The 12208-nt window shown below is 45.3% G+C and overlaps 1 protein-coding gene across 4 annotated transcripts; it reads right to left on the reverse strand.

Moving 5' to 3' along the window:
* LOC132572168 (zinc finger protein OZF-like) lies at positions 1-10162 on the reverse strand. 4 transcript variants are annotated; one of them, XM_060238969.1, is made up of 5 exons: positions 10027-10162; positions 8330-8431; positions 6611-6709; positions 5348-5449; positions 1-2900 (listed from the first exon to the last, which is right to left on the reverse strand). In XM_060238969.1, exons 1-5 carry the CDS (start codon positions 10037-10039, stop codon positions 1516-1518), a joined length of 1701 nt encoding a protein of 566 aa, XP_060094952.1. In that variant the 5' UTR covers positions 10040-10162; the 3' UTR covers positions 1-1515. The 4 variants fall into 4 exon arrangements, with proteins under 4 accessions (XP_060094952.1, XP_060094951.1, XP_060094953.1 ...); XM_060238968.1 differs by having other exon boundaries at positions 6611-6712; XM_060238970.1 differs by having other exon boundaries at positions 1504-2897; positions 6611-6712.
* Positions 10163-12208: the final 2046 nt, after the last annotated feature.

Consider the following 12208-nt stretch of genomic DNA (forward strand, 5'->3'; position numbering starts at 1 on the left):
CAGCATTTAGAAGTGATTTATTAGGATAGATAATGAAGTATTTTTGAAAAAAAACACCAGAATAATCTTTTTTCCATAAAACAATCTTTCTCAGCTTTGGAACTTCCTGGGTGGTTTCAAAGGGTGAGGCAGGGAAAAAGCACAGGGTACAAAACAGGTATGGTGTCAAGTGTGAGCGTACCTCAGTCTTGTATCAGTTCGGAAGCCATTTTGTACATTCCCCTTTTTATAGATAATAACTCTGCATATGAAAAGATATCAGTGCTACTGTCCAAGTGATGTATATTTATAGTCCATCACAAATCCCATACCAATTCTTTTAAAGCAGCCTTCGTCTAGATACTTGTCATTTTACAAAAATACACTCTTTATGTCCTATTTTACCTACGTCAAATATTGTTATTTTTGCAGCCTGTGTCTCGCAAAGCAAACTCATTCGTTTAAAACCAAAACGTCCATTTTCTCCCCTCAAATAACATAACTCCCCCCACCCCACCCCTTAAAGTTATCTTTGTCAAACTTCTAAATCATGGTTGGATTACAATGGTTTCTTAATCACATTCTACACAGAGTTGTTTTTAGCCCACCAATTTCAGTGAGGTAACCGCTACATAGGACTGTACCAAACACAGTCACATCTCATCAGGGGACCTGAGGTGCCAAAGCCAAGACAGAATAGCTTGCCTAAGGCCTCCTAAATCAAAACAAAGATGCTATTTAGACAGGTTTCACAGCCTCTTGAAGCCAGACTGATGTTGGCGGACTGTGAGCAGATCTCTCATCAAAATTTGTTAAACACATCAGTTATGGGGAGGCCCTCTAATTTGGGCTGCCATGATGGTAGGGTGGGGTAGGGGACTCATCTAGGACAGAACCCCTCCCCCTGCCCATTTCAGCTAACCCACAATACAGAGCTGGTGTGAGGAGAAAATGGAGGGAAAAAGTTGCTCTGAGTTTGCTGGAGGACAGCTGGGATTTTAAAAAAAGAACATAAGAGAAGCCATGTTGGATCAGGCCAATAGCCCATCCAGTCCACCACTCTGTGTCACACAATGGCCAAAACTCAGATGCCATTAGGAGGTCCACCAGCTGAGCCAGAACTCCAGAAGCTCCCCCCGCCCCAAACGCTAATGAAATAACTTGAGTCTTCTAGATGGGAATCAGCTCTGTCCAGAGGTACTCTTTACTCCCAAAAGGTGGAAATGTACATTTCCCCTATCGGGGCAAAGAGCACGTCCTGAAGGCTGCATTGTAACAAGAAATGGGCAGGAGAAAGGGTGTGTGTGCGGAGATTTCATGGGAAAACAGTGTTAACACCCTTTGCTAGGAGCAGCCCAAAGCAGCCTCCATTGCAGCTGCCACTGGGTGAAAATGTGAGAGATACATGAAGGACCTTCAATGTCTTCTTAAGTTAATCTGACAGCCAGCATCATACAATAGCTCCTGTGTATTGCAAGAGCACACTTGTATCTATATTCCATCATCCTATCAAGTCATCCCCCATAATTCCAGCCTTTACTGTTTCTCTCCCACATGAGTTCTCTCATGTTTGTTAAGGATCGTTCTCCTAATGAAGCCTTTCCCGCAATCTGAGCATTTAAACGGTTTCTCCCCCGTGTGGGTTCTCTCATGAACAATGAGGCTGGAGCTCTGATTGAACCCCTTCCCACAGTCTGAGCATTTATACGGCTTCTCTTCTGTGTGGATCCTTTCGTGGCGGATGAGGCTTGATTTGTCACTGAAGCTTTTCTCACACGCCGAGCAACTGTATGGCTTTTCGCCTGTATGGATCCTTTCGTGCTTGATCAAACTCGACCGATCACTAAAGCTCTTCCCACAGTCCGAACATTTGAAGGGCTTCTCTCCTGTGTGGGTCCTCTCATGGTTTGTCAGGTTTGATTTCCTGTTGAAACTCTTCCCACAAAAAGAGCAGTCGTAGGGTTTTTCTCCAGTGTGCGTCCCCTCATGCCTTATGAGGTGCGATCGGCTACTGAAGCTTTTCCCGCAGTCCGAGCACTTAAATGGTTTCACTCCCGTGTGAATCCTTTCGTGGGTGAGAAGATGAGACCTCCGCACAAAGCTTTTCCCGCAAGTTGAGCATTTGTATGGTTTGTCTCCTCGGTGAGCCCTCTCGTGTTTATTAAGGCTCGATTTGTCGCTGAAACGTCGTCCGCAGTGGGAACAGTTGTACGGTTTTTCTCCTGTGTGGATTCTCCGGTGTATGACGAGACTAGAATTCTGATTGAACCCCTTCCCGCAGTCAGCGCACTTGAACGGTTTCAGACCGGTGTGCTTCATCTCATGGATAAGAAGGTTCGATCTTTGAACGAAGCCCTTGCCACAGACGGCACAACCGTAAGGTTTCTGCCCCAGGTGGATTCTCTCGTGTGCAAGGAGGCTAGAGCTCTGAATGAATCTTTTGCCACAGTCTGAGCATCTATACGGTCTCTGTTCTCGGTGGATTCTCTGATGTCGAACCAGGGTCGAACTCTGGTTGAACCTTTTGCCACACTCCAAGCATTTGTAAGGACGCTGTTCTGTGTGGCTTCTCTCGTGCCTGATGAGGCTGGAACTCTGGTTGAATCTCTTCCCACACTGTGAGCAGCTGTAGGGTTTCTCCCCAGTGTGTTTCCTCTTATGCCTGATCAGGCTGGACCCATCGCTGAAGCTGTTTCCGCACTCGGAGCACCGGAATGGCTTTTCTCCCGTATGGATCCTTTCGTGGGTGCGAAGGTTGGATCTTTTCATGAAGCTTTTTGCACAGCACGAGCATTTGTGAGGCTTCTCTGCTGCATTCTGCGTTTCTTGTTTGATAAGATTCGGGTTAACGCTGATGCTTTTCCCAAACCCTGAGTAATATGGCATTTGTCCCACGTGGATTCTTTCACGGCCATCTCCTGCTGGAAGAAACAGAGAGCCAGGGCATTATATGCAAGTCTTTACCAGCTCGTTGTCAATCAAAAACAAATTCAGTCAAAAACTAGTAGGAAGAATTTAGTGTAGGGATCTCTGAGTTTGTTCAGTCTTTGAGTAAGTCTCACAAAACTTTAGGAAGATGCATGCATGGAATCTCCTACTGTTTCTCTGCAGACATTGCCCTAGGAACAGGATACACAACTAGAGGTCTGGGGCCAAATTCAGCTCCAGTGTCTTTCCATCTGGCCCCAGACATTGCCCCTGTTCCTAAAAATTCTCTCACACACTATTGTGCTCCTCAGATGCTTTCTTCCAAGTCAGGAGGAAGGCAAAGGGTTCTTCAACCGCACTCTCCCCAAGAGATAGATCAAGATGGGTAGACACGTTTGTAAGCGCCAGAACAGTTTTATTGCTGCCAGATACATTTAATGTAACTTAAATTATGTATTTTAACTCAATTAACTGGTTTTTATGTTTAATTTTTTAACTGTTAAATTTAAAGTTTTACCTATTTATGTTAATGTATGGAATGTTGTTAGCCGCCCTGAGCCGCCTTGGCGGGGAGGGCGGGATACAAATAAAATCTATTACTATTATTATTATTATTATTATTATAGTCTGTCTGTACCAGTGGAAAAGAGCAAAAGTCCATTTTGGGTGGTGGGCAGGGGAGCCGGGTTGGTGGTGGTGGTGGAGAGAGAGCTTGATCGCTGGCCTCCCATGAAAAGAAGGTGGGGAGCAGCATTCCACCCTCTCATTGGCAACAGCTGGGGCAGAGCTCATGACTGAGGGAGAATGACCCCGCACTGCCCCTCCATAGCTACAGGCCTGGCATGAACAGGAACGAGAGGCCTTCCTCAGGCTATTCTGGTAATCACTGCATGAGCTTCCAACCGAGAAGCAAATGACAGGCTTAAAGATGGGCCCTGCTGTGATCCAATGCTGTTCACTTCTGCGATGATAAGAAGAGGTTGCCTTTTTCAGACCTACATCTGAATTCCTCCCTCAAAATGGCTTCCACAGGTAGGGCTGACCTGCCCACTAGGCAAATTAGGCATTTGCCTAGGATGCCAGGAGAGGGGGGGGTGAATTGGGCTCTCCCCCCCTCCCAGCACCCAAGACAAAGGCCTAATTGCTGCAGTCACTGGCTCATGGCGGCAATTAGGCGGCCGTGGACAGCAGGCAGGCCACCCCCCACCAGTGCACTCAGAGGAGTGACGCCCTTCCTGTTCTGGAAGGGAGGGGTGCGCGAAGCCTCTTCCTGCTCTCTATTAAGAGAATGGTCTACTGTGATGCCCGCTGAAGCGGGTAAGGACGAGTCTAACGTCGTTTCTCCACAGAGAAGAGGGGATGGCCCAGGGGTGCCACTGCAAAGGGGGGCACGCAGGCAGTAAGTCCACCTGGGGCACCACGCACCCTAGGGCCAGCCCTGTCCAGAGGCTAAAGAACACCACACAAACATTACATCACAATAGCAAATAACAGGACTTCAAAGTTCTGTGCCCATCAGGAGGGTAGTGAAATGGGGCTGCCCACAGAATTCTCTGAGGATTCCTCAGGAATGAATAAAAACATTTGATTTTTTTTTAAAAGAAAATATCTATCAACAGTTATTGGACATGGCAACCAAACAGAACTTCCAAGTTCAGAGACAGTATATCAGCCAGCCTGTGTAGAGTAGAGTGTAGAGTAGAGAGTAGTGGTAAAGTATCATTCAAGGATCTGGGTGACCTGGGTTCAAATTTCTGTCTGCCATGCAAGCTTGCTGGGTGGGCTTGAGATAATCTCACACTCTTAAATCTAACCTACCTCACAGGGTTGTTGTGAAGATAAAAAGAAGAGCAGGAGAACTGTGTATGCTGCCCTGAGATACAGTACCAGTTATTGGAAACAAACCACAGAGAAAAGCTTCAGGCCCATTAACTTCAGCTTATTAACTAGAATTTCATTCTATGCTTCCGGGGGGGGGGGGGGGGGAGGGCATAGTTTCCCACATCATCATCATCATCATCATAATAATTTTTTTTAATTTATATCCTGCCCTCCCCGCCGAAGCAGGCTCAGGGCACACAAACAAACTTTATCCCCATAACAATCCTGTCAGGTAGATTAGGCTGGGAGATAGTGACTAGCCCATATGACACACGAAATACAATTCTGTGGATGTTTACTCAGAACCAAGATCCTCTTGTGTTCAGTGGAACTACACCAGTAAGTCTACATAGGACTCCAACTTCTGTGAACTCTGTAGAAGAGTGGGAATTTGGACTGGGTCTCCCCACTTGTGGTCCAGCATTCCTACCACTGCCCCATATGGAACACCAGTGAAAACAATGTGAGGAGTTGGAGACTAGACAGACCCTTGGCTTGATCCAATCTCTGCTATTCTTTTACTTGTCAAAATGGTGCTAGTCCCTGTGATCTCTCTTACCTGAGAGAGCCTCGTGGAGTATTTTGCTTCCCTCTGATCCTTGGCGATACGGAACGCATGGCTCCTCTTCTTCCTCCAGCTTCACAATCACATCAGGAAGCTCTGAGGAGAGGACAGATAAAATATTCCAGCTGCAGGGGAAACAGTTTCAGTGCAAACCCTAAACAAGGGGTGTCAAACTCATTTATTATGAGGGAGGGATCTGACATAAATGAGACCTTGTTGGGCCAGGCCATGTGTATTCCTATTTAAGATTAGGTAGCAGAGATAGAAACTTTATAAAGGACATAGACAAACACAATTAAGATTTCTTTAAAACTACTTAAGATAAAACATGCTTAAAACATTAGCACTCGTTGGTCTTAAAGGTGTTTTCTTTGTATTTCTCCTATGGGATCCAGGGAACTGGCCAAAGGAAGCTTTGGCTCTTTCTTTCTTTCCCCAGGGGACTAGGAGAGGGAGGAGCCTCAGCCAACAGAAGGAAGCGGGGCTTGCCTCAGTAGCTCTATTGTGCCATTGAGAGAGCCTGGCAAAGCAAACTTTGCCTCCCCCCAAGGGAGGAACCTCAGCCAATGGAGAAAATAGAGGTTTTGCTCTGTAGCTCCTGTGTGATTGAGCAAGCCTGGCAAAGCAAGCTGTGATGCAGAAGGCAGCAAGAGAGAGGGAGAAAGAAGCAGATGACAGCCAGTCACTCGGGGGCCTGATACGACCCTCGGGCCGCATGTTTGACACCCCTGCCCTAAAATGTGTCCTGATGGGCTCAAGACCCAGTCTCTGTATCATGCCTCCCAGGTGACAAAGTCCAGCTCTGACCATTTTGAATGTTAAGGGTCTGTCCCAAAAAGCCAAGGAAGACTGGAGGGGTGGGACGTCCACCTGCCAGGGAAGGAGATCCAGCTGGTTTATCTGGTGTCTAATTCTGATTCTCTGTCTCTCTCCACCTTGTTATCTTTAGCAGTTGGGAGTGGAAGAAAGAACAGAATATAAATGGCTGAGAAGGACTACTAGTGATCAAAAGGAAATCTTATAAACTTTTTGGTGATGGCTTTAAAAAAAAGGCATCGGGCAAATATTATTTAATAAAAAACAACAAAAGAGAAAAGCCCAACTGGAAGCTTCTTTGTCATGAGAAGAAGCCCTGCCAGATTCCTGTCAGGGAACAGGCTTTTGAGTTTTGGACAGGGGCAGCTGGACTCTTTCTCACAAGGAAAGTTTAGCTCGGCTCTAGGAGTCTCTGTCCCCATGTTTTTTATGTTCCCTCACCTGACCCATAGTCCGTTGGGATCTCCCTTTCCTCTGAAACAGGCTCTGGAATCCATGGATCTCCTCCATGGACCACCTCAGATTTGGGAATGGCAAATCCTGCTGAAGGAAGGAAGGAAGCAGACTTGATCAAAAGGAATTTGGTCCAATACCTGTCGCATCTTAATCATGCTCTGATTCTAGAACAGATGGAGCTATCTCTGGGTTGGAAACAGAACTAATCACCAGATTGTACAAAGAGTTTGTGGAAAGGTTAGAGGAAAACCATCTCCCAAGACTTGTGAGAACCAATGGTTAGACTGTCAGACCTGAGTTCAAATCCTCACTTGGCCATGAAGTTCACTGAGTATCCATGGCCCAGTCACTCCCACTTAGCCTAACAACCTCACAGAGCTGTTGGAGGGGTAGAGAAACAGGTATGTTGTTGTAAATTCCAGTCATGATCCTAGGCTTAGTGAGGCCTACAGACTCTAGGGAAGCCTATATTAAATAAATAATAAGGGGCTGGAGCAAACTGCTTGCCCTCCTTTAATTGCACTGACTCTGAATTCTAGGCTTCAGGAGTTTCCTAGGATCCCTTCTGACCCTCTGATTGGGTGCGCAGCAGTTTTGGAGGGAAAACGAGGCCAGAGGGGTGGGACCTGGAAGGAAGGAAATTAAAGGCCCAGTTAGAGAGGGAGGGTTGTTCTCTCTGGAGGAAGGCTGCAGTCATGAGAGTTCCCTCATCCAAAGGGTGATGAATCAGTTGGAATTAGAGGAAGGGAACATATAGTTAATTGCTTTGGGGCTTTTTATTTATCTGATAACCAAGTGACTAGTCCCTATTGAAGGCATGAAAGCACATTCACAATGGGCTTCCTGATAGGGAGGGAAGGAGGACTGCATTTCATTTGGTTAATTAACAGAATATTCCCCCCAAGAAACCTTGATGAGGAATGGACTTTCCAGGAGTCAGTCATGGAAAGTGGAGAGCAATTCAGAGTCAGTGCAATTAAAGGAGGGCAAGCGGTTTGCTCCAGCCCCTTATTATTGACTACCTTTATAGTCCGCTTTTATAGCTGAGACTGAGGGCGGATCACACAACTAAAACACGATGCAATAAACATGGCTTGATACAAATAAGCAACGTAATAAAACCAGATCACAAAATTTAAAAACAATGCAATTGTTCTATATAGTATAATAGATTCAAATAATGCAGAACACCCAGTGATAAATTCAGAGAACACAAACACACCAGGGAAATGGTGGTAGAAAGTGCCATCAAGTTATAGTTGACTTATGGCTACTCTCTAGGATTTTCAAGGCAAGAGACGCTTAGAGGTGATTTCCCATTGCCTGCCTCTAATGGCATAGTAAATACAACAACTGGTGCAATTAAACAGGATTACAAAACCAAATCCTGAGAAGATGTAATTAAGAGCATCGGAAACCTGCTGGGCTTGTTTTCTATAATTTTTTTTAATGTGGATCATTCAGAACAGAAAGCCACTCCCTGCAAAATGCTGTACTACAGTCCAGTCCACCTCTGCATGCTACCAATATTAGAAAACCAGGCAGTTCCTTAAGTTTTGTTGTCCAACAGTCCAGCCTTGAGAATGTTCAGAGTCAATGAGCAAAGGCTGATTTATCATGCAGTTGACACCTTGAAAGGTTAAAAAGAAGAGGAGACTCAGCATATTCATCTGTGCATCACAATTTACTGGAGCCAGCCCTCACCTGAGCAGGTACCAGTGAAGGTCTCGCTTTCCTCCGATCCCTGGTTGTTTGGCAGCCAGGGGACCTCTTCATCTTCGAGCTTTATCACCACATGGGGAAAGTCTGATCAGGAGAAGGCAACAATGTTTGAGAAATAAGGCACTGAGAAATTGCATTTTGTTGTTGTTTGCACTGTAAGCAGCCTTAAATTCCTAATAAGATAGAGAGGCATCTAATAAATGTCTTAAATAAAGTTGGGTAGTTGTGTTAGTCTGTCCTTAGCAGTAGGAAAGAGCAAGAGTCCGGTAGCACCGTAAAGACTAGCAAAATTTGTGGCAGGGGAGGAACTTTTGTGAGTCACTGCTCAGTTCTTCAGTTTTACAGTGTAACTGAGAAAATAGTTCTCCGTTTAACCCAGACTTTAAGAGCCAGAGAGCAATTAACAGACTGCTTTTATTGCCCTGTAACACCTTCTTCAATTCTGACATGTTAACTGTCACTTTTGTTTTCCTATGCAGGAGCTATCCAGACCAAATGCCCTTTCAATTTGCTAATTTCACTGTTTTGCTACTGGATTATAACTTTGTGCCATTTTGCATGCTTAACCACTGCCCACCAGCTGTATGTAACTCTGCTCACTGCACACCATTCCTTCATCTGATGAAGTGTGCATGCACACGAAAGCTTACATTCTGAATAAAACATGGTTGGTCTTAAAGTGCTACTGGACTCCTGCTTTGTTCTAGCAACTCACTAAAGTTCATCTCCTGTCATAAAATTTGATAGTCTTTCAGGTGTTACTGGATTGTTTTCCTTTTCTACTGTTAAATAAATAAATGATAAAATATATAACAATCTCCTGCAGTTAAGGGAAGACCCCACCCACCCCCGCTTGCACAAACCCATCTCTGCAAAGGTCTAAACTGTGGGGCTCACGCGCTTGAGCCCTCAGACCCCACAAAGCCTGAAGACAGAAATGTGGGTGGATCACGCATTTGGCATATCAGCCTGAGCCGCCCACATTGTGTCTGAAAGGCTAAAAGGGCGCAGACATCTTACACTCGTATTCTCGCTTCCTTTTGCTGACACATGTATTCTTGATAAATTGCTGGCTGTATCGAATCTTGGAGGCTATGAAGACATAACCTCATGCTTTTGAACAAAAGCTTCCTGTTTCATTAACTGCCTGATTATTATTAGCATCCGCTAGAGATGTATAAATAAAACGAGGACTTGCAGAGAGCAAGCAAGCTTTCCTCACTTCCTCAATACACGTGTCGGGAGTCTTCATTCCTACACTAAACACACGGGCAAAAACTAGAAGAGCTCTGCATAAGATTACACTTTAAGATCCAAAGTTTTCATATTATTTTCATTAACATTCCAGCAAATGGCACCATTAACTCAGCCTCTAAAACCTCCCCTGGGGTATCAGGACTTTTAGGAGAGAGGTTTCTCTATTCCTGGAATTTCTACATGACAAAATTAAAACGCGTGGGGGGCGGGGTGGGGGGGAACAGGATGTCGAGCAGGTATAGCACTGCTCTGTGAACACAAGCAGGATGTACCCTGAGAACTCCAGTCAGGCCACATGACACTGTGAGAATAATTTTGCCTTCCCTACCCCAATATTGTCCGTGACTATGGCATTTTATTTTCTCATCCACCATCTCTATATGCCAATTTCAATTCCAAAACTACAAGACAAGAATCCTTACTCAAAGAAGCCATGTTGCTGCAATTCTCCTGTTGGTACAAAACCCACTTGAAAATTCATGGGTTGGTATTCAGCACCTCTTACTCCTTAATTTATGGAACGCCCTGCCACATCCTCCAAATCTGACTGGGCAGGCCTAGAAAGAAAGAAAGAAAATGCATCTTATCCACTTCTGTTAGTGAAGACATATAGTTTTATTTTTAATCTACAAAGTGATCTGGGTTTTGCACTTGAGACCACAACATCCTGGAGGAATGAATGGTCATCACACCAGATTTACAAAGGAGGAAACCGAAGTGCTGATGCTATCTGATCATTGGCTCATCTTGCCAGGTATTTCTATTCTGACAAGCGGTAGTTCTCAAGAAGAACCCTTTTTCCATAGCATTAACTGGAGAAAGGAGGGATTGAATTTGGGAATGTTCAGTGTGGAGAAAATGAGGTTGAAGGAGGGGAGGACATGACTGCTCTGTTTGGTGTAGTGGTTAAGTGCGCGGACTCTTATCTGGGAAAACCAGGTTTGATTCATCACTCCTCCACTTACAGCTGCTGGAATGGCCTTGGGTCAGCCATAGCTATCATAGGAGTTGTCCTTGAAAGGGCAGCCACTGTGAGAGCCCTCTCAGCCCTACTCATCTCACAGGAGGTCTGTTGTGGGGGGAGAAGATATAGGAGATCATAAGCGGCTCTGAGTCTCTGATTCAGAGAGAAGGGCGGGGTATAAATCTGCAGTCTTCTTCTTCTCTCTTTAAGTATGTGAAAAGCTGCGGGCAGGGAGATGTTCCTGCTGGTGGCAGAGGTGGGACTTGCAATAATGGAGTAGTTCAGCAGTGGAATCAGCTGCCTAGGAAGGTGGTGAGCTCCCCCTCACCGGTAGTCTTCAAGCAGTGGCTAGAGTGGGGGTGTCGAACTCATTTGTTATGAGGACGGATCTGTTATAAACGAGACCTTGTCGGGCTGGGCTATGTGTGTATCTATTTAATATTAGGTAGCAGAGATATAAACTTTTAAAAGGACACAGACAAAAACAACTAAAAAAAACATGCTTAAAACATTAGTACTTCTTGGTCTTAAAGGTGCTTTCTTTTATTTCTCCCATGGGATCCAAGGAACTGGGCAAAGGAAGCTCTGGCTCTTTCCTTCCTTCCCCAGGAAGGGGAGGAGCCTCAACCAATGCAGAAAATTGTGGTTTTGCTCAGTAGCTCCTGTGCGATTGAGCAAGCCTTGCAAAGCAAGCTGAGATGCAAAAGGAAGCAAGAGAGAGGGAGAAGGAAGCAGACAAGAGCCAGTTGCTCGAGGGCCTGATAAGAGCCCTCTGGGGGCCTGATTCAGTCCCCAGGCCACATGTTTGACACCCCTGGGCTAGAGGAACTCTGGTCAGGGATGCTTTAGGTTGATTCTTCATTGAGCAGGGGTTTACAACTCATGGCCTGTAATGGCTCCTTCCAACACTATGATTCCATCATTGTATGAACCTGGGACCTTTCATTAGCAAACCCCATACTGTACCATGGAGCGCTGGTCTTGGGAAGCTTGGGCCAGGCCTGGTTTCCCTTCCTTGCTTCTCAGCACTGGTAACAGGATGATCAGGTGCAAAGACAGAGAGGGCTCTTGTGTCTTTCATAAGGCAATTTCTGTAGGGGCCAACTTTCTCTGCAGGGTTTCAGGAAGGCTTGCCTTCTCAGCACCATTACTTTTTAAAATTGGAGATGCTACCTATGGATATGAGAACCCTGGCATCCACAGCTGGTGTTCTGACCACTGGGTTATGGGTCCTTTCAAAGCTGCTGCCACCAAGAGTGCCAGATGTTGGGTTGGTAGGGGCACTTGAGCAGAGAGCCTTTAATAGCCCTCATAGCACTGGGAATATGAATCTAGCCTTCATCGCTGTTGCTCTACAACACAGGAGAAAATATAGCATTTGAGAAGGTGCAGAAAAGGGCAACTAAAATGATTATGCGGACGAAAACCTTCCCTATGAAGAAAGGTTAAAGAGGTTAGGGCTCTTTAGCTTGGAGAAATGATGATTGTGGGATGACATGATAGAGGTTTACAAAATTATGAATGAGACAAAAGAAGTACTTTTCTGACTTTCTCACAATACAAGAAGTTGTGACACTCAATGAAATTGATGTAGACTTGGAACAGATAAAAGGAAGTACTTCTTCATCTAAAGAGTAATT

This window comes from Heteronotia binoei, chromosome 5 (assembly GCF_032191835.1).
Source record: "Heteronotia binoei isolate CCM8104 ecotype False Entrance Well chromosome 5, APGP_CSIRO_Hbin_v1, whole genome shotgun sequence".
NCBI classification, from domain to species: Eukaryota; Metazoa; Chordata; class Lepidosauria; order Squamata; family Gekkonidae; genus Heteronotia; species Heteronotia binoei.